A 20,301-nucleotide genomic window follows, 5' to 3' on the forward strand; every position below is an offset into this window, starting at 1 on the left:
CGTTACCGGCACCGTTACCGTACCTCAGCGCGCCCGACACTCCGCTCCACTCCGCTCCCCTCAGCCTGACGGCGGCGGCGGCCCCTACCGGTGGGAGCAGGCGCGGCGCGCGGCCCCCTCCCCCTTGCGCGCGCAGCCGCCGCCGAACCGCTCCGCGCGGCGAGTGCCGGCCGGTGCGGCGGCGGCGGCGGCGGTGGCTGTGGTGGTAGTGCGGCCTGTCCTCGAGTGGGTCCGCGTTGCTCCGCCGGTCCACCGCGCCCCGCCTCCGGCGTCGCCTGGGCGGGGGTTGCCTCACGGTCACCGTGGGCCTCGGGGACAGCGCGTTCCTGGCGTGTCACGGCGGAGATGGCCGGCTGGCACTTGCCCTTCCCTCAGGGACATTCCTGCCCTTGCCCGGGGTCTTCCTGGCGGCTGCCTGCTGCCCTCAGGGTGAGGGGTGGTGGCTGCCGTTGCCTCGCGTGGGTGGGTGTACCCTCCCATGGCACACCGGGGCAGAGGCCACCAAAGCGTGAGGACATGAAAATGGTGCCAAGAAGACGCTTCCACGTTTTGCGTGCGTGGGTGGAGAGCGGCGCGCTCATCCTCCCTCTGCCCATCTCCGGGACCGAGAGGGGGCACAGAGACTCCCTTCATGTTAGGTGTTGGAAGAGAAGGGGCTCGTTTATTCAGTTTTAGGTCGTATAATTGGATGGGTATTTTGCATTCCTCTGTCTCACACACAGGATCACCAAAGCAGGTAGTTTAAAATGTGGTTGCTGCCTCGTTAACCAGTCAAACCGCCAGATAAGGAGTTCACCAAACTTGGCAAAGCTGAGGGGATGACCTCTTGATCGGGGACTTCTCTGCTGGCGGCATGTGAAGCATCACAACGGGCACCTGCCCCTCCAGCGGCTGAACCCCTGGGGACCTCTCAGCTCTTCAAGTGCAAGAGCACCAGCACCGTCAAGGCCCAGAGCAAGACGGCACTTACTGTTCCTCTGAGGCCCTGTGCAGAGCACAGCATGCCATGGCACGGGGAGCAGGCGGCCGGCTCTGTTTGCCAAACCCATCCAGATGAGGCTGTCCTGTGTTCTCCGTCCCCGGCACACCACCTGTGCCTCCATGCAGAGGTGAAAATGGTTTTACTGCTTGATGTAATCATGCAGATCCATGTCTACCTGGTTAAACGGCTCTGGTTTAGGAAAAGACATTGTTTGCTGGTGTGAGGCAGCACCTTTGTGCTTCTATCTCTGCCTTCACGGACAAGAACCTTCCTGCGTGCTCCACCAATGCCTACCCCAGACCAGACACTTGGTGTGGAGAAGGGACTGCCAAGTATGTTTGGTGGGAAGATGGGAATGTTGAAAGGAAGCTGGGGAGGAAGTCAGAAAGGCAAGGATGAGCCAGCAGTGAGAACAAAGAGCATTAAAAACTAGAGCATTTCAGCGTAAGAGCAGGAAGAAGCAAGTATGTTAGGTTGGTGCAGCAGTGTGGAACCTGGGGAAGGCACAGAAAATACAGAAATCTATAAAAGAGCTTTGTGCCTATAGTCCAAGAGGTTTATTCTGAGCTCTTGCCTCATTTCACAGATTTTAATGCTTTTTGCCAGCAGAACTAATTACCTGAAAGTATCCTGTCAGCATGTTCTCCATAGTGGTGCACAACTTGGTGGTCAGAGTTGGGTTCCTCAGGATATTTGCTTTTCTTCCTGGTTCTCTTCAGGAGCCTAACTCATTAATGTGGGCTAAGCCAGCCTAACTGCAGAATCAGTTGCCATGAAAAGCACAGGACTGATAGTCACTCTAAATTTCAGTTAGTACTACACGCCATGCACTCCTACAAGGTAGGAATCAAGACACTTAAATATCCCACTGCTTATTAGATCAGTAGATCTAGTTTAGTAACCTGGAGAAAGAAAAGCAAAAAGCCAGACAGAATCTGCATGTGGGACCCTACATGAAAAGAAAATTTAGAAGGAAAAACCCTGGAACCATATGTGGCAAAAAGAATTTCCTCTCATCACTGCAAGCAGCAGAACGATCCATGGGTCTGTGTGTGTTTGGAAATTATGGATAAGCTTTGGACACCATGGGTCTGTGTGTGTTTGGAAATTATGGATAAGCTTTGGACACCACTGCTGTCAAACTTAATTGCAGACCAGAAGTTGCAACTTCATTACATAACCAAAAGAGAAAATAATTTGCTGATCCCAGTCTAAATCTCAGTGAATGTGAAATATTGTGGCATCTGCACCTTTTGGGGGTATATCAGCAACCTGAATAGGAACTAATCATCACTTAGCCTCAATGCTTTTGATTAGAAAGGACTGATCATTAACAACATGGACCCCTTCATACTCCAATATCTTCCATTATGTATTTTAAGCAAGACCTTTGTTTACTTCTATCAGTTTGCTGTCATCAGAATTACAGTTCAATGTGTTTTGCAATAGAAAAAAGGCTGGATATCTCCTGCTTAAAATATCTAACTGAAAGATGATTTGAACCACTGAAAAGATGGGGAGTTTATACCAATTTAATTGTAACAACTTCAGTTGAACATAAAACCCCAAATTCCTTGCTCTGGAGTTACATCAAGGATGAACTGCATCACAGGCAGCTTGCTTCTTAGAATCAGAAAGATAGCCGATGAAAAGAGCAGGTGCAATTTAAAAGGGGGTTTAAATTATATCCTATAACACGCCACTTACATTACCCATATTATGCTCACTTAGATGACTAAGTCTATTCTCTAATTACACTGGAGATGATTATGGCTGAGTATAATCTACCTAAAAATTATTAGACTCTCTACAGTATGATTACATACTGGTGACACAGAAATCTTTGATGCTTCCTTTCTGTGTAAGCTGTCATGAACTGTGTAAAGCAGCAAGGATGAATGGTTAGAGCACAGTCCTGGGAATCAAGAGAGCCTGGGGTGTATGTTGTTCTGCCATGAGCTTGTAACCTCACGGCAATTAAATTACCTCATACATGAAATGGGGAGAGCATTTACTCACAGCTTCATCTTTGAAATCTTTGAATGGAGATTGCTGCGTAAACAGAAAATACAAAATTATAATCATTAGGACAAAGCCACAATGCTTGTCTATTGATTATTTGCTCTTTGTCTTTAATAACATAACAGCAGAATTTATGGATATTAAATTTTTTTTCTCCTGTAAAAGACAAGTTTCCAATGGGATGCAACATCAAAGAAGGAGAGTGAGAAGGACACAACTTTAGAAAAGAGAATTTCAAAGAACCTTTGTTCCATGTTTTATCTGTGAAAGGAAGAGACCAAAAGGCAAACAGCAACATATAGCTTAAGGTACAGTTTAGTTTTGTTCTTCTTTAAACACCTCCTTAGTTGGGAGATCAAAGCCTATTCAGCAGAACTAGTACTCAAAACCCTCAAGACACTGCAGCGCTAATCTTTGATTCATCATTTCCAAAATACTTTTCTCTGCAAGTTCAAGACAGCAGCCATGCAGGCATACAACCAATGGAACTAGTTTTCTCAGCAAACAGTGTTTAGAAGGAGAGAAGCTGCCTTTATGCAGATGGTAAAAAAGACCATCCAACTGTTGAAATTATATATAAAAAATGTACTGTGATAGATTTTGGTGAAAGGGTAGTGCAGCCAAGAAAGCCGTTTCGTTGGTATTCATTTTTGTTATTTCAAGCCACCATCTTATTCTTGTTTTCTCTGGTGGAGCACTGATTTGAAGTACCTAAGAATCAGATGGACCGGGGTTGTACAGAACGTATGTAGCTGGTTGTTGCTAAGTCAGAATTCTAAGCCTATACCCATAAAGGCATCCCACTAAACTTAAATCATTCCTCTTACAGTGAGTTACAGGAACACAGAACTTCTTACATGTGGAAGAATTAGTAACACTGAAAAACCCTGTGAGCCTCTAAGATGATAGTTACACCGTAGGCCAGTAAATTCAACTGATGTCATAGAACAAATCTGAAGAGCAAAAAGTATCAATGGTACTTGGGTGTTTTGGGTTTTTTATATAGTCAGGAGATTGGAGCAGAGAGTTGAGAGTACTTCTCCCACACTAAAGGTGGCTTCACCCGTAGCAAAGAAAGAGGGCGGCAGGTGCAATATTCTGATGTAAAGTAAAGATGTCACCTGCTGGGCTCAGTGAATGTTCGAAACGAAAGATATGAGAAATCCTGGCTGCAGCCCCCTTTATCCAATTATACCATTGAAGATTAATCTATGTAAATGGCTGCAGCTGTACATGAGATGTCATTGCAGGCACAATGGCCAGCTTAGATGCTGAGCTCTTACTCATGCCCCACAGAAGGTGATTCATTTCTTCATTGCACAAGTGACATAACAGAACACAACTGCTTAGCCAGTATCACAGGGACAGACGACAGCATGCTACAAGAACTCAGGGCATGCTGCAGCTACCCTCAGTGTCTAGAAACCTGTCACGCACAGCACCGAACCACACTACTAAGCGGCTCCATTGCATGTTCAAAAAGGTTGCCGCCTTCTGAAGTAATGGTTAGATTTATCAAAAAAAAAAAAAAGCATCAGCCTATTGCTTTTTTTCCCCCAAATTTTATAATTTTCCTTGCTTTAATTTATAATAACTTGTGACAGCATACTTATTTTCATAGCTGTAAAAGGTGTCACAAGACATTTCTTATTATTGGCTTATAAAGTCTGTGAGCCTGGAGCTTTTTTAGTGTGTTAGAACAGCACCTGTAACAATGAAGCTAACCACTTGACAATAGTTTAAGACTCATAATGCTAAATAGTCAAGGCGGGTGGAAGAAGGAAATATTGCATCCTCAAAAGATAAGCCAGTAACGACAACAAAGCAGCAGAAAATACCAAGACAACAGCATTACTTTCTTATGCAATGATCCTGTTTAAGCTTCATGTATGCTTCGATTGTTATGATGCTGCCTGTGCAGAAACGCTTGTAGCAGACCGATGAACTGGAAAAGGCATCTCACTTGCAGACCGATGAACTGGAAAAGGCATCTCACTTCCCTCTGCAAGAAATGCGCTACAGTAACTCTGTACTATGTAGTTACTCTTATTAAAATTACATTAAAACGCAAGCATAGAGGTTTTCTTAGTTTAGCATTATTCATAAAATTGCAACAGCTTGAACATAAATCAGTAACATAAAAAACCAGTTCTGGTGTTATGCAGGTGATAGAGGAGTTCATTAAAGTGACTGCATACCCGAAGCAGCTTTGTGTTGTATTTTAGCATTTCACGTCTGAATAATCTATGTGTAAATTGCTGCAAATTAAATCACAGCACTTAGAGAAAAGATGGGACAGCAATACAAGAGACAGAAAGTGCCACTACGTAATTTATCAGCCATCTGGTGCAGTGCAAACAGCACTCCTTCAGGGAAGGTACAATCTTCTGATTAGTTACCACAGCAACAGGTCCGCTGAGTACGCTTAAAAAGTTCTGCATGTGTCAGCAACATTTTTTCTCCCCCCCATACACCGGGGGGGTGAGCAGTGAGTAGCATCCTTCCTAGGCTATGGATATTTTTGCTGCAGCATTTCCCATTATTCCACTTTTCAGGAGACTTAAAGCTTGGGCAGATTTGGTTTTGTTTTGGGGTTTTTTTGTTTGTTTTGGGTTTTTTTTGGTGTGGGTTCTTTTTTTTTTTTACTATAAGCAGTTCTGACTCCAAAAAATCCCTCGATGATTAAGTCATTTTCCTTATTCATGGAAGTGGTAGATAGCTGCAGGTGTGAAGGGACCTCTGATAACAGAAATATTTCAAACTTAAATAAAAACAAAGAAGTCCTTTTGGCTCCTGTACTTCCAAATGGATGGGAAAAATACGTGTTTAAAAATACCTGTTACTCACATTTACTCCTCTGTCTCCCCCGTCCCACTGGGAGGAGCTGGGGGGAAGTGACCAAGTGGCTGTGTGGTGCTTAGTTGCCAGCTGGAATTAAACCACAACACTCTTTCTCATAAAAGCGCCCACATTTACATAAATGGCCTTGTCCACAATGTACAACTGGAAAATAGTAGTTAACAGGAGACTCGAAAAACAACAAAGCTCAAACTCTCAAACTGTATTGTATGTTTCATGCTGGTTGTGTGTTATTTCTTATGTACATATTTTAATAAAGAAATGTCAACAATAAATTACCCTGCAGTTTTTAAACTTCCTTATATTGGCTCTGGATATCAGCCAAGAAAAACTGGATGGTACGGGAAGCTGTTCTCCTCCCTATTTTTTTGTTCAGCTTGGAGAAGAGGAGGCTGAGGAGTGACCTCATTGCAGTCTACAACTTTCTCACGAGGGGCAGCAAGGCGGGGATGACCAGTGACAGGACACTAAGAAATGGAATGAAGCTGTGTCAGGGAAGTTCAGACTCGACATTAGGAAAAGGTTCTTCCCTGAGAGGGTGGTTGGTCAGCGGAACAGGGTTCTCAGGAAAGGGGTCACAGCACCAAGCCCGTCAGAGTTCAAGGAACAATTGGATGACACTCTTAGTCGTATGGGTTTGTTTTACTGTTGGACTCCATGATCCATATGGGTCCCTTCCAACCTGAGATACTCTATGATTCTATTTTCTCTGCTATTTCCCCCCAGTGCAAGGATCCCTGCTGTTTGCTCCAAGCCTTCCCTTGGAGAACCTGCCCACACCAGGCAGTGGTGTGACAGCGCGAGCCTGGCTGGTGCCGCTCTGATCTGTCCGGAGACCCTGACACACCCCTGTGCTACCCTCCAGCAGCTACCTGCTCAAGAAGTAAGGTGTGAAGGTTCAAAGCCAGCAGAGGGCTGGCAGAGCATATTAATTGGCATCCTAAAGCCCACCTCACCAGCCTGCCTTCACACAGGCCCATCTCTGCTTGATTGGCTAGTTGTGGCTGTGAAAGGGTGCCATGGTGAGCTGGTCTTGGCTCAGGTTTGCAGTAGCAGGATCTGGTACCAAATTAATAGAAGTGTTGGCCATTTCTGCTCCATACGTGCTCCCACTGCAGTTTGTGCTCAGTTGTCAGCTGCAGGGTGAGCACCACGTGTCTGGGAGCTTTGCTTCAGACTGAGTATTGCAGAGGAAGAGTGACGAATTATTTCAGTGTGCAACTCTACATCACGATGTCCATGTAACCATGTTATGCCCAGGTTTTAACGCAACTAGTAATATCCACAATAGCAATGAGGACATGACAGCACATAAGGGCTGAGATAGTGGATGCAAATGCAAATTCTTACCTTCTGTTAAAAGGAAGGAATATCGCCAGTCTTACCCCTTAAAGTATTGTGGTCAGCGTTACTAAGAGTAAAATCCAGCAGGGCATAATTTTCTGTGAGCTATGATTAGTACATTAGTTATAGCCATATAGATTCCATACCCAGACATGGATGCAGGGTCACTAAGAACTTTTTGCTTTGCATTTATGGAATGAAAACCTGTTCTCTAAGGACATATCCTAGCAGATTAGAGAGACCAGAGCTAAGCTGTGCTATTTACTCCCAGAAAGACAGCAGGCCAATCACACAGAAGAAATAGGTATTACCTATTTCTCTATCCAGAGAAAGAGGCAGAAAAGGAAACATCAGCTGCTTTAAAGAAATTTCAAAGGCATTAAAATGTAAGAGGACAGGATTGATTTAATGCTTTCAGTCTGACTCCCAGATGAGGAATCAATTATCCTGCGTCATTTAATCTCTTTAAGCAGGTCATGACACAAACTAGAAATTAGAAGCATTGTATCTAATGTGAAGAGCAGCTCTTAATGGTAGTTAGCATCAGCCTCATGTTTTTCCTCTAAAAACATCTAATGGGGATTTGGGGAGCTCTGAAGAGTTGGCTCCACTAGATTTCTGCAGTCAGATCCTAATATTTTAAAAGTGGCTTTGCACCTTGTTTATCTAATGGAGATGCAGAGCAGTTAGAAGTAAAAAAAAAAAAAAAAAAAAAAAAAAAAAAAAAAAAAGGGGGGGAGAGAGAGAGAAAAATACTGGACAAACTCCAGCCTTCCATCAGGAACACGGCCTTCAGCAACCTTGCACAAAATTACTGACCTGACATGTTTCAAACTATCCTCTGTCTTCATGGCAAATGTCTCAGCTAAACCAAGCTCCTACTTTTTTTTCCCATCGCTGAAGAGAGCAGAAGTACCACAGGGCTCCTAACCGGGGGCAACCCCTAGCAAAACCAGCCTGCTTTTGGAACAGAACCTCCTAGAAGGAAGAAATGTGATGCAGGGGGAGGCTCCATCTGAATTCCCTCCAGGCAGGGAAAGCTGATAATGAAGGTCCTTGTCCCTGTGACAGATACGTAGCTTCCTGCTGAGCTTTTCAATTACATTTCTTGTGTGAAACTGTTGACATAATCAAGCACAAGCATGAAAACAGAAGCAGGATAGCTAAAGAAAGATCCTTATTTTGTCAGTTGTTTTTTTCCTATCTACCAGGAGAAAACTAGGGCACAGAACGTAAGCGTTACGATTAACTTTCAAGAGAGGCTAAAATTATCCAGGATTATACAAATATAAGCAGGTTTTGTTTTATTTCCTGTTACCAAAAACAATTCAGTGTTGAAGATATATGAAGGGGTTTGGGGTGGTAGGTTTTAGGTTTGTGGGTTTTTTTTGTGTTTGTTTTTTTTTTTTTTTCCCTAAATCTCTATAGTGTGGCTGATTTATTTTTAAGAAGCAGTCGAATGCAAGATACCTATTCTAAATATTCTTCAATGGACCTTGGAGGTGTGAATTTGAACTTTGTCATAAGAGTAAAAATCCATCTAGAAACTGGCTGAAGCAGCAATTTCTAGTCAAAATCAGATGAGGAACCAGCCTTATATCTTGCAGTACCTACATCAGTGGCTGCTAATGTTCTTTCTGCCAAGTAAGCAGATGCCAAAGGATCTAGGAAACAAAGTCTTTTGCATTTCTCACATCACTCTGCGTACTTCCACTCTCTCTCACCCCATTTCCCCTAGCTTTGCTCCTTTTCCCAGAACGCCCCAAAGCAGCGGCAGCGAGCTCTCCCATCCTGCTGATACTCACCTGCCATACAAAACTGGGATTTCTGGGTCAAGGGACACAGCAGAAATGATGGGGTGTGGGGAGCACATACAACAGAGCCAACTGTAATTTAAAGGATGACGTGTACCACCTATTTTTACACTGAAGTACTCAGGAAAAACCCTGTGGATCATTTTCGTTCTAAATGTCATGAAGAAGAACCTGTGGCAGCAGTTTGTTCAATATGTACTTAACACTGCAGTTTTATGACTCTGTCACATACAGTACTCACCAAAACACCTCTATACTGGGGATGTTGGTGGCAGCACAAGGACACAAGGTACTGAAAAAGCAAACCATTTAAGACCCAATAAAGTGATGCCATCATTTTCAACACTGTTTGCCTTGTCAGTTGATCTCAAAGAAGAATGCTTTAAGAAACATTTCAGACTATAAGCACCATTCCTGAAGCTTTGCCAAAAGCTTTCTTGTGTCACTGCATTGCATATCAAGAATTTTCAAATAAAATGAGCTCTGAAGGCTGCTTCTGTACCTACAGAAGGCAGCAACTCCCACTGCAATTGCTGGGTAGTGGCTCTGAATGACAGGCTTCTGAATGACACATTCTAAAAACCATCAGTACATATTTTCCTATATAACCACAAAACAACAAGAAACGTGTGAAGGCTATAAGCTGCAGGAGGAACGATCCGGTATGTGCTCACAACGCTGTTTTGAGCCCTCTCCACTTTTTCAAGTGCTGCATTTTACAGACAAGCAGCAAGGATTTGTTTCTTCAGGGGAAATACACCTTGCACTTCACATGTAAGCCAGCCAAAACACTGCTGAGTGCCACTGAAGTTCCAATATCCCCTTCTCCCCTTGGAGGGCAGGCAGCTGCCTGCCTCTGCCCTCCTGCAGGTAGTGAGCTGGCTCCTGCTGGCACTGCAGCAGTATGCCCTGCGGATTAACAAGCAGATGCAATTGAGGTTAAGACAGGCAGTGCTATTTCTACCTAAGAAATCCCTTCACCTTCACAGGACTGTAACGATGGCAAACAGTAATAAAGTTGAAGTGACCTCTCAAATCTGCTGCTGATTCCGCACTTTTGAAAGTTTTTTTTGCAGTTCAATTTCAGAAATTTAATACAGCTACCAGGAAATGCGCTAAGAACAAAAACATCCACTCCTCTGGCATAAACCTACACACAACAGCACATAAAGCATCTTGATCCTGTAGCTTGAATACTGTGCTGGTATTAACAAATGAACCACAGCACACGTTGACTGAAAGTTATTTTTATGAAATGCTTTAAAAGTCCAAGTAGAAGATAATGCATATGTACATTTCACAGCATTCACCAACTCCTAACTCCTGTTTAATAAAAGGAAACAACAGTTGGCCCTTACTAAAGGCATACAGTGGCACCCCATTATTTAAGCTTAATTGTTTATGTATTTGGTCAGTAATCTGGGTCAAGTTTTATTTCATGCTTTTATGCTTTCATTCCCCAGCCAGATCTTCAGAGAACATGCTAAACACTGCAAACAATCATCCAAAACCCTGTCAGGCTCAATGCAAGTCTCTGTTCTGCTCTCCCCAGCAGCACATTGGTCGAGTACCTGCCCATCTTAAGCAAGATTGCCTTAAGGGTCAACTTCATATCCAATTAGCCCTCCTCAGCCAAGGCTGCGCTAATTGCCTAGGGTCCCCATGTAGTCAATGGGGAAAGACAGGAAACTACTTGATACGGCATCTACCCTAATACAACACAAAGAACATAAATGTGATGAGTTGCCGCCAGGGGCGTAGTGCTCTCATGACTGTAGGGGAAATCAAGACACACAGCACAGAACATGCAAGCAACCTTGGGAGAGCTGAAGTCGGGCAAGCTTAATTTTCATAAGCAATGACAGAAAAAAAAATAAATTTTAAAAAAAATCAACATGCAAAATCATGACTGGTAAGATTAAGGTAACGATTATTCATTATTTCTTCACAAAACAAAAATCAGGACAGGCAACAAAGCCTGAAAAAAAAAAAAAAAAAAAGGAAAATGTTTTCCTTGCTATTCTACAGTGAAAGTCACTGCCATAGAACATTATGGAAGGAAAAGTATAAAAGGGTTCAAGAAAACCAAATGGCATCATTGAGGAAAAAGACCTAAAGGTTACTGAAAACAAAGTATGTGGCCAGAATTCTGTACGACATAGGCCATAAGCCACAAAATGCTAGCTGCTGGAAGAAACGAAAAAAACAAAACAAAACACCCTACCACTGTATACTTTCACTTCTACCCCCCCCTCCCCCCCCCCCCCAAACAGTCACTATTGACAGCAATCTGTAATGTCCATACGTAGCTGAACTCTGTTTAATAAAGTAGTCTTCTAATACTTAACTTGCAACAATAGGTGGCAGGGAACACATGGAACTCACCTACAGCATTGAGAACCTTAAATGCAGAGTCTCAATTGGCAATAGTTAAGGATTAGTGCAATGCAGCAATCTCTGTTTCAAACAACTGTATTTCCTTTGTGTCTGTACACAGCCTTGAGCAACATTTTTCAAGTAAAATATCATGTTCAGAGACCCATGTTAGCGGTGCCAGGATACAGGCCAATTCCTTCCCTGAGATACCTTGCCCTCTCATTTAAGAAACCCCAGACAATTGCAAAGTGCTTCTTTCTCTCCAGAAACAGTTCAAACACACACAAAAAGGAGTTAAAATCCTCATGGTCTCCACCTCTGTAAAGACACACCACCATAACACTTACCTCATGCCTCTATTTTCCTAAAAAGTCACTTTATTATTTAAAATTCACAGCACTTGTGTGCTACTTGTGAAAATAGTGCAAAGGGGCAATGATGAAACAAGTTCTGCAACTCAGGCAGTTGCAAAGCAGGCAAACCAGTGCAAATTGTTCTTCAAGCTATACTGATCCTGCCATCAGTATGATCTTCCCCTTCTGCAAATGGGATAAACTTCAGACTTGTAACATTTTGCTCAAGATCTCTCTCAAAACTTGAGAGGAGAAAGGTATGATCTTTCTTCATGAATGCAAGCTCTGAGTTTCAAAACAAGCACGTGTGTGCATGTTAAAGACACCACCTCTGCATTGCAGCACAACTTGCTATTTTCCAAGTTACAAGCATTTCCTAGAACGTTTTGACATTAAAAGTTAAAGTCTGACATTTAACTCCTACTTTGTTCACATAATTTAAAGAAAAACACAGACACTTATTGGCACAGTTGGTAACACTCTCCCTGTAGAAGAGCACTACCAGTACAGGATAGCCATTCTTCTCATTCAGCCTTCTATCAGTTTCTCAGTTGTATAAAGAGATGCTGATACCGTCTAGCACCTTTTTTTTTTTAAAAATCTGCACCAAAAAACCCCCAAGGTCAGCACACTGCTTTTTAAGCAGTGACACACAAGAAGGAAGGTCAAGTAATTAAGCCACAGACTAGAAGTTATACATAAAGGAGTCACTGAAAGTGATCTTAACACACAAACAAAAGTCACAGAAAGGCACTGAACTGGATTTTGATTTTCACAATGTTTGATAACTAGAAAGTTTGTTTCATGTCTGAAAAAATAAGTTAATACAAAATTTAAAACACACTGATGTGCAAGTCTACTGCATAAAAGGATGTACATTTTCATACTTTAGAATAGTTTAAAACATTTGTACATAATGAACAGAAATTCTCTTTCATATAAACAAAGAGTGTTTCTTTGCCAACAGCAGCTGTCAACTGCAAAACACAAAATTAAGACGACAAGAGAACCAGAAAGTCTAAGTCACTGCCATTTGTGTCAAAAAAATTATGCCACCCTTTTCTACAGCTCATCGTGCTTGTACGTAAATTCCCTTGCAGATATAAACCCATCACTGTCTTCATCTTCTTTATCAAATATATCTTCAACCAAAGCATCATGCTGGGTGTCGTTTACCACTGCTCCATGCTTTTCAAATTCTTTCTTCAAGTAAATTTTCACCTATTAGACAAAAAGGCAAGAGTTAATGTTTTTAGGCTTATGAAAGAATTGATTACTGCAGCGTAAGAGAGGGCCACTATGTTCAGCATGGTAGTATCAGACAATAGATACCTTCTTTCCTATGCCACTGCCAGAATACTCTGCAGCCCTGTTCAGTGATGAAAGACTCTTTTTAGTAATATAAGAAACAGTAAAACCAGCAAATCAGTTGCCATACCTTTATGGTATCTGACTGAAAGATGAGCCAGGAAAACCTGTCATCTGATGTCTATACAGTAAAGTATAAATAGCTAGGCAGAAGCTATTAGCTACCAATTGGTCAGGGACCCAAACAGCTTTTTCACATACATCCTAGCACTTTAACAAAGTGATGTAAACAGCCACCCCAAACATATAGAGAGATCTGCCCACAATCTCAGGTTTTGTTGCTCCAATGGGAGCTACATTAATAAAGATTTATTTCTAGACATCTCAAAGTTCTGAAGGACAAAGATTTAAGGTAGCTTTTAAACAGACTAGTAGAACAGTTATTTATGCTAAGCTAGGTAGTAATGCTGAGCAGTGTTTTGAACAACATCAGAATATTTTTACTGAGTTTAACTACTGAGATCCCAAGTGTTCTAAATTACAGAGCATTCTACAAGAGTATCAATACCAACATACCCACCTGTCAAACAGATGCGACTTGTATAATAAGAACTGAAACAGTAGACTGTTAACAGCAAGATAAATGGGCCATGTTTCAGGTGTGTTTTATTCATTTCACATTCTGGTATTTGTTAGGGTCATTGCTTATATTTCTAATACAGACACTGAACACACTGACACTGTCTGTCTGATGCACAGTACAAAAGATTAGTCTTTTGGGTCTAGCAAACTGTACCAGCCCCAAATTAAAACAAACTCAGTGGTTTATCCCGACTTCTCATGGATGACTTTTGCGCATCAGTAAAGCAGAAGACTGAAAATAAGAGGCAAACAGAAGGTGAATAATGCTGAATACACATCCTTCAGACAGTGAATGCTATGAAACATGACTGTCTTACAGCAGAAGAATTTCTAATTTCAGTTTATTTGTAAGTCAGCAACTAACTCAAAAAAGCCCAGAAGTCTGGTTATATTTCTAAGATGTTTTACTTCTCCCAAGTCTCCTGTAAGTGTGGGGTATGCATGGGTCACACGCCTATGCCTCAGTTTATTGAGGCCGCTTTTGAACCCCTGAGTCCAGCAGTTCCACTGGGATCCAAGGCTCAGCATGGTGCAGCATAGTTGTGCATCCTTGGCTTAGTTTTACTGAAAAAAAATCTATTGTTAAGGTGTAAGAAATTACATGAGCTGAAGCCATGCAAGAAAAGCAAAGCACAGACAGGATTTTAATTGCTAAGCCAGGAATAGTAGTTCAAGAGCATTCAGCAGGAAAGATACCAACATGAAAAGGCATAACACTCCAAAGACAAAAAAAAGCAGAGAATTGGAAGGCAGCAACATTGGAAGTCATCTCCAGGAAGAACAGAGACTCACTCTTCCCCACGTGACTAATACTAGTGTGTATTCTGCTAGCAGAGCTGCTCTGTGCACAGGACTAGCTAAAATCCAACCTGTGTTTAGATACTTCCCTAAGAGGATCAAGCTAAGATTATCTTTCGCTTTCCACTATCCCATCCAATTAGGTTTGCTCACAAGAATGGTAACTTAACTCACCTCTTGCTTGGACAGTTTCCAGTCATCATTAAGATCCATCTCTTGGAATGATTCATGAGACCTTGGTCCATTCCTAATTTCTAGAAGGTCAATGTTGAAAATCAGTGTGCTCTCAGGTGGAATTTTTCCTGTCCAAAATGGTAAATGAGGAGAAAATTTAAAGGCAATTACATATTGAGTGCCATACAAAAACCGTATGCGTCAGCACAGTGTTCCAGTCATCCTACTACTTTCAAAGCATACTACAATTTGAACTAACAAGGGAAGTATCTGTAACAGTGATAACTAACTATTTCAGACTGTAGCCTGGATACTGAGCAGCCCTTACAGCACACACGCAACTTTAGATGTAACTAGTTTTGTTGGAGACTAGTACATGTTGACATGAGCTCAATTCAGCAATCATCATCACAGGATTGTCAGACAACATACCGGAATCTTTTTTTCATGGCTAGAGACAGATAATGTGGAAAACAGTGAAAGAGACTGTACAGCCAGCCAGGTGGCCACTACTGCACCATACAGCCAAGACTGATGGAAACGGTAGAAAGAAGGGAGAGTTCAGTCCTCCTGATACACCATAACTCTGCCAGTCTCCAGAGTACTCTCCACTGCCACCTGATGCCTTGTACCTGCTATTCTGCCACTGGAAAAACTCTCCTTGCAGAGAAAGGCAGAAGGGCAGCAATGCTGTCGGTATCCCACAGCTGCTTCTGGAGTGCTGCACGAAGCGCTGAACTATTTCCAAACACACAGCAGAAACTAAGTATATAAACCTGCTCAAAAGATGTGTTGGCATCATGCCATTTTTAATGCAGGTGAACAGACTGATGTTCTAATAGTGCCAAAGACCACCCCCCTTCATGCCACCACCCCTCAAGGATTTCAGTTTATCAGGCACTAGCTTTTACAGTCATGTGCTATACCTTCATGCTGATGATTGAAGCTACTGCCAAAAACCTTTTTGCACACCACTTTGCTCCTTATATAGAGAGAGGTTGAATAGGACCAAATATATTTCTATATTGGATGGCAGCACCCCCCCAAAAAATAATTCCTGTGCCTTCAGAAGCTAGGGGGAAAATCTAATCCATGTCTACTATTTTGGAGCTATGGTGTTAAACACACCCTGAGCTGCAGCAACAGACAGGCTTGTAGATTTCTGGGATGAATAAATGTGCAGAAACTTCTGGAAATACAGGGCACAGTGGCATGCTTAGAGTTCAGAGCACAGGTAGTTTTTCAGAGTGTCACAGAAACGGCATCTGACTCATTCAAGTCAGACAGTAAGCAAGGTGGGAGGCTAGTGAAATTACATGCATTCAGAGGAAAGCATGAAGAAAATGGAATAATTCTGTCTTCAATGGCACAATTTGAAAATAGCAACACAATTATGTTCAAATACTTCAAAGTTTTCCTAAAGCAAGTAATTTCTTACAGCAGTTAGCAGTGTTTATTTGTTCAACCTTCTTGCACTAAACACAGAGGTGAGGCTTGCAAGTCTTTGAAGAACAACTGTAGTGCTTTACATATTAATCAAGCCAACTAGGCCTGTAATTACTACGTTAGCACTGCAGCATTTAGTATCTTTTTGTGGAAAATTTACAGTTGTGCCCTACATACAGTCAACTAACTGAAGACCACAATTCTCCTGTTGTCTACTAGAAACATAGTTACTTCTAATACTCTCTCTTGAACCCCAAAATAAGGCTTCTAGAAACATATGTTTTAAAAGGATACTTTCAAGAAAGGAGGGTATGGGGTATGCTGTATGGCATCATGGAGTAATACGGACTAGTACTTAGCCTATGTTCAGCCCTACTTGCCAGAAGATACAGACATGCAAACACTCCTCGTTCCTAAAACAGTCTCAGATTAATGGGAGAGGACATTAGCAAGAAGGATTATGTGTTCCAAGACATTCATCCATTCTGCTTTGAATCCTTGCATTACCTTAAGTCATTTGTTATAACTGCTGTCATGACCAAATATTCCTAATAGTTGCTCCAAAAAAGTTAACTAAAACAAACCCCAAAAGGAGAAAAAGTAACCTTCCTGAATCGTTCAAGCTGTCACTCATTTAACTGCAAATTCTCAATCTGGCCCTCCTGTTAAAATAGGAGTCTGGAAATGTTTGAAAGGAAAAACCCCAAACACCCTCAGTAGTGGACAGGTTGAAAAAACACTACAATGATTTTATCTGTCTGTACACCATTCAATACATTTTGAGTAGATACGCAAGTACATGGGCAGTCATGTTGGTATCTTAGCGTGGATAACAGGGACTACTGCCTAAACTGAAAACAGCTAAAAGGGGAGAAAGAATTAAGCATCCCTATATGGAGAAATAAACGGTGACTTTTCATTGTATCAGCTAAAAACTGGTTGGGCAGCAGTACAGGGAGTTTCTTAGGGTTCTAAAAGAAACCTGCAAGTAAGAATGAGGCTTGCACATGCACATTCATGAAGTATTACCACAAACACAGATACAACAGCCAAAAAGCCAACTGTTACCTAAGCAACCACTTCCAGCTTGACTGTAAAGAGAAAGGGGGAGAAAGCAAGGGGAATGAAAGAAAAAAAAAAAAAAAAAGCAGGGCACTGTTGAGCGCAGCACTAACAGAAAAGACACTCAGGACATACCACAGAGCAGCTACCATCAAGTCCCATTTTTTTCCCCTCACTCACCATGTAACCACTTAACAGCTATTTCTGCAGAAAACAAATTTGTGAGAAAAAGCACCTGACTCAATCAATGTTTCTTATTTAATGGAATCAGCCTGGAAAGCCGGAAAGCTTGCTAACCTCTTAGGCCAAGAAAAACAGAAAAATACAGAGATTAAAAACAATTAAAGTAAGGGAAGGACTTCAGGTGTTTTACCTTTCCCTTCTTTTCCATAAGCAAGAGCTGGTGGAATAGTTAGCTTCCGCTTCTCTCCCACACACATGTCCTTCAAACCTCTGTCCCAGCCTTTGATAGCTTCCCTTATGCCAAGTGTAAACCACATAGGTTGACCATTGTTATGCTTGTGACTGGAAAAGAACGGAATAAATCACTTAGTCTTTAGACAGCAAGTTCCACAAAAGGCACGTGGAGTAGATGGAATATGCTCACAGCATAGATACATAATTAAAACCACACCACTATTGGGCACCTTGGCATTTCTTAAAGTGAAAGACCTAGACTTTTAAAGCCTTTAAAAGCCTTTAAAACTGAAGCCTTGCATGACAAGGTTCCTTAATAAGTGGAAACAAAAAATCTACATGGTGTGTTTATAACAATGCTGAGCAACCTGGATCCCCACTTTCACTTCCCTGATCACCTATTTCCACTCTGAAACTGATCAGACTAGAAAGGCATTTCTGCTTGAAAATCTGCGTGCAAGGCCATGCATACTCTTTGGCAAACTGCAAATCAAAAAACAGCTTGGTCGTGATTACAATATACCTTCAAGACATGCTTAGAAGAATCAGCCACATCTCTTCCAAAAAAGCCATTAGGAAAAAAAAAACCAAACAACTACACAGATAGTCTAGAAAAAACAGGAACAAATGCATGCAAAACATTAAAGTTTAAAATAGGCAGACAAGCCCCTTTTACAACTTAACCAAGTGGTACTCCAGGACTAGTTTCACTCTACTGACAGACACGGAGTTTTAAAAGGTCGGTTTACTAATCATGCAGGAAAGGTGCTTAACAAGAAAACAGAGCACTTACAGAAGTTAGTCAGCAGCAAAAACTTAGACTGTCACTAGAACTCCTTTTAGAGAGGCAGGTTAACTACAAGAGAAAATTAGCGAGATTTTAGTTTAAATCGTCTGCAAGAGCATAAACATGCAAAACATTCTAAATATGTTCCACAAAAGTAGACTCCAGATGTAGCCTACAGGCAATAAGCATTTTGCGGTCTCCCACTATTAACACTTCGTTGATGTTTTACAGGAAAGGCAACATTAGCAAGTCGTCGCAGACTCCGTTGAATTTCTGGCTCTTCCTCCTACTTGCATTACTGTGGCTCCGGTATGTTGATTTGTCTGGTCGGCGGCAGGTGAAGAATATGCCGTTTCAATAATGAAAAGCTGTCACTGTGCTGCCCGTAGTGGGAGGATATATAAAACTTTTTTTTTTTTATTAAATTACAGGCAGATTTCTCCCATGAAGTTTGCTTTAGAAACCAGACAGAAATTCGTCCATAGCAGAAGACTTACTAAACCCCTGAGAACATATACCAAAACCTGTGTCTAGATTGTGGGAGAGGATGCCCAACATCCCCATCTTTTAACAAATGCCACATGGCTATACTTTCTACAGACTAACCAGAAAACAAAAGCTAAACAAGATTTATTTTATAGCCTCGATCTGAGGAAGGGAAAGGAGATAAGCTTTACTGTTGGTGTTCACCTTAAACAGCGTTGCGAGTCAGTGCTTCCGAAACTGCCAAAGTATAAAGGCAAGCCAAACTTTCTGAAAATAGGTGGCAGTGGAAAGAGTCCCAGGGACGAGTTCGTGCAGCGTTATTTAAGCTGTTTTAATTCAATAACAAACAAGATCTAGGGCGCGCTGTGAGCATGCACGCATTGCTTTTGTTTCCTTGCACGCAGGTAAACCGCAAGTTCGGGGCGTTTTGGGAGGGAGGGATAATTGGAAAAATAAAATAGAAAGCCACCCGCCCTCCACAAAACACTTCTCACAGGGCTATTTCGAATACGGGTTGTGGGCCACTGTGAGGGGTCCGGATTCAGAATAGCACTGCTAAAAGAGATCACCCACATTAAAATACGTATAAAGATATATATATATATATACTTTTCCCCGCAGAAGCTCACCCACCAGCCCGCTCGAAGGCGAGCCGCCCCCGGGGCGAGCTACTTACGTGGAGTGAAACATGGAGCCATCCCTCTCCAAGTAGCCCTCGTAGTGGACCAGCATCATGTCCCCCCACTTGGTCCTCCTGTGGCAGAGGAACGGCTTCTGCAGCACCTCCACCTTCACGTCAGCCGCGGGGATTAGCGCCGCGGCCGCGCAGCCCAGCGCCGCGCCCAGCAGGGCGGCCCGCAGCGCCGCCGCCATCGCCGCCGCCCCACAGCCACGGCCCCCCCGCTCTCTGGCGCCCGCCTCACCGCCGCCGGGCCGCCATCCCGCACCCCTCGCCCTACGAGTCACCCCGCGGCAGCAGCTCCTCTCGCCCGCCCAGCAGACGTGGCAACGGCCCTCGCAGCCGCCGGCTTCCGATAGTCTGGGACCCGGAGCACGGCCTCTGATTGGCTCGCCTCTGAGCCGGCTTAGAAGAAGCAGTCGCCCATTGGGGCACGCCCCTGTCCGTCTCTCGGCTTGTCCAATCGGCAGCAGAACTCCGTGGGAGGGGCGCTGAGTAAAGGAGTGGGCGGGCCTCGGCGCTCCAGGAAGCGAACGTTAGCGAGCGGGGGAGCCCCTCCGAGAGCTCGCACAATAGAGCCGGCTCCTGCTGGCCGCAGATTGGCCGGTGCTCTCACCGAAGGCGCATTTCGATTGGCTGCGGAAGGCCACCTGCTTTGGGCGTTCTGATCCCGCCCCCTCGCCTTTCTCCTGTCGATCACGTGGGTTGCGATTCCTAGAACCGTTTGCGCTTCCGTAGCGCTGCCGGGCCGT

General features: G+C 43.1%; 2 protein-coding genes across 2 annotated transcripts in view; both read right to left on the bottom strand.

Moving 5' to 3' along the window:
- Positions 1-64, bottom strand: part of SCRN1 (secernin 1) — a gene marked incomplete at its 3' end in the record, with an annotated part of 39,766 nt that extends 39,702 nt beyond the window's left edge. Inside the window, exon 1 of the mRNA XM_082499366.1 lies at positions 24-64. The remainder of the gene's footprint in view (positions 1-23) is intronic.
- An 11,873-nt stretch (positions 65-11,937) lies between these two features.
- On the bottom strand, positions 11,938-19,757 carry FKBP14 (FKBP prolyl isomerase 14). The gene is made up of 4 exons (XM_082479938.1): positions 19,547-19,757; positions 17,554-17,705; positions 14,673-14,800; positions 11,938-12,971 (listed from the first exon to the last, which is right to left on the bottom strand). The coding sequence occupies exons 1-4, from the start codon at positions 19,741-19,743 to the stop codon at positions 12,813-12,815; spliced, it is 636 nt and encodes a 211-aa protein (XP_082336064.1). The 5' UTR covers positions 19,744-19,757; the 3' UTR covers positions 11,938-12,812.
- Between the last annotated feature and the right edge of the window lie 544 nt (positions 19,758-20,301).

This window comes from Vanellus vanellus, assembly GCF_965231255.1.
Source record: "Vanellus vanellus genome assembly, chromosome: 2".
Lineage (NCBI taxonomy): Eukaryota > Metazoa > Chordata > Aves > Charadriiformes > Charadriidae > Vanellus > Vanellus vanellus.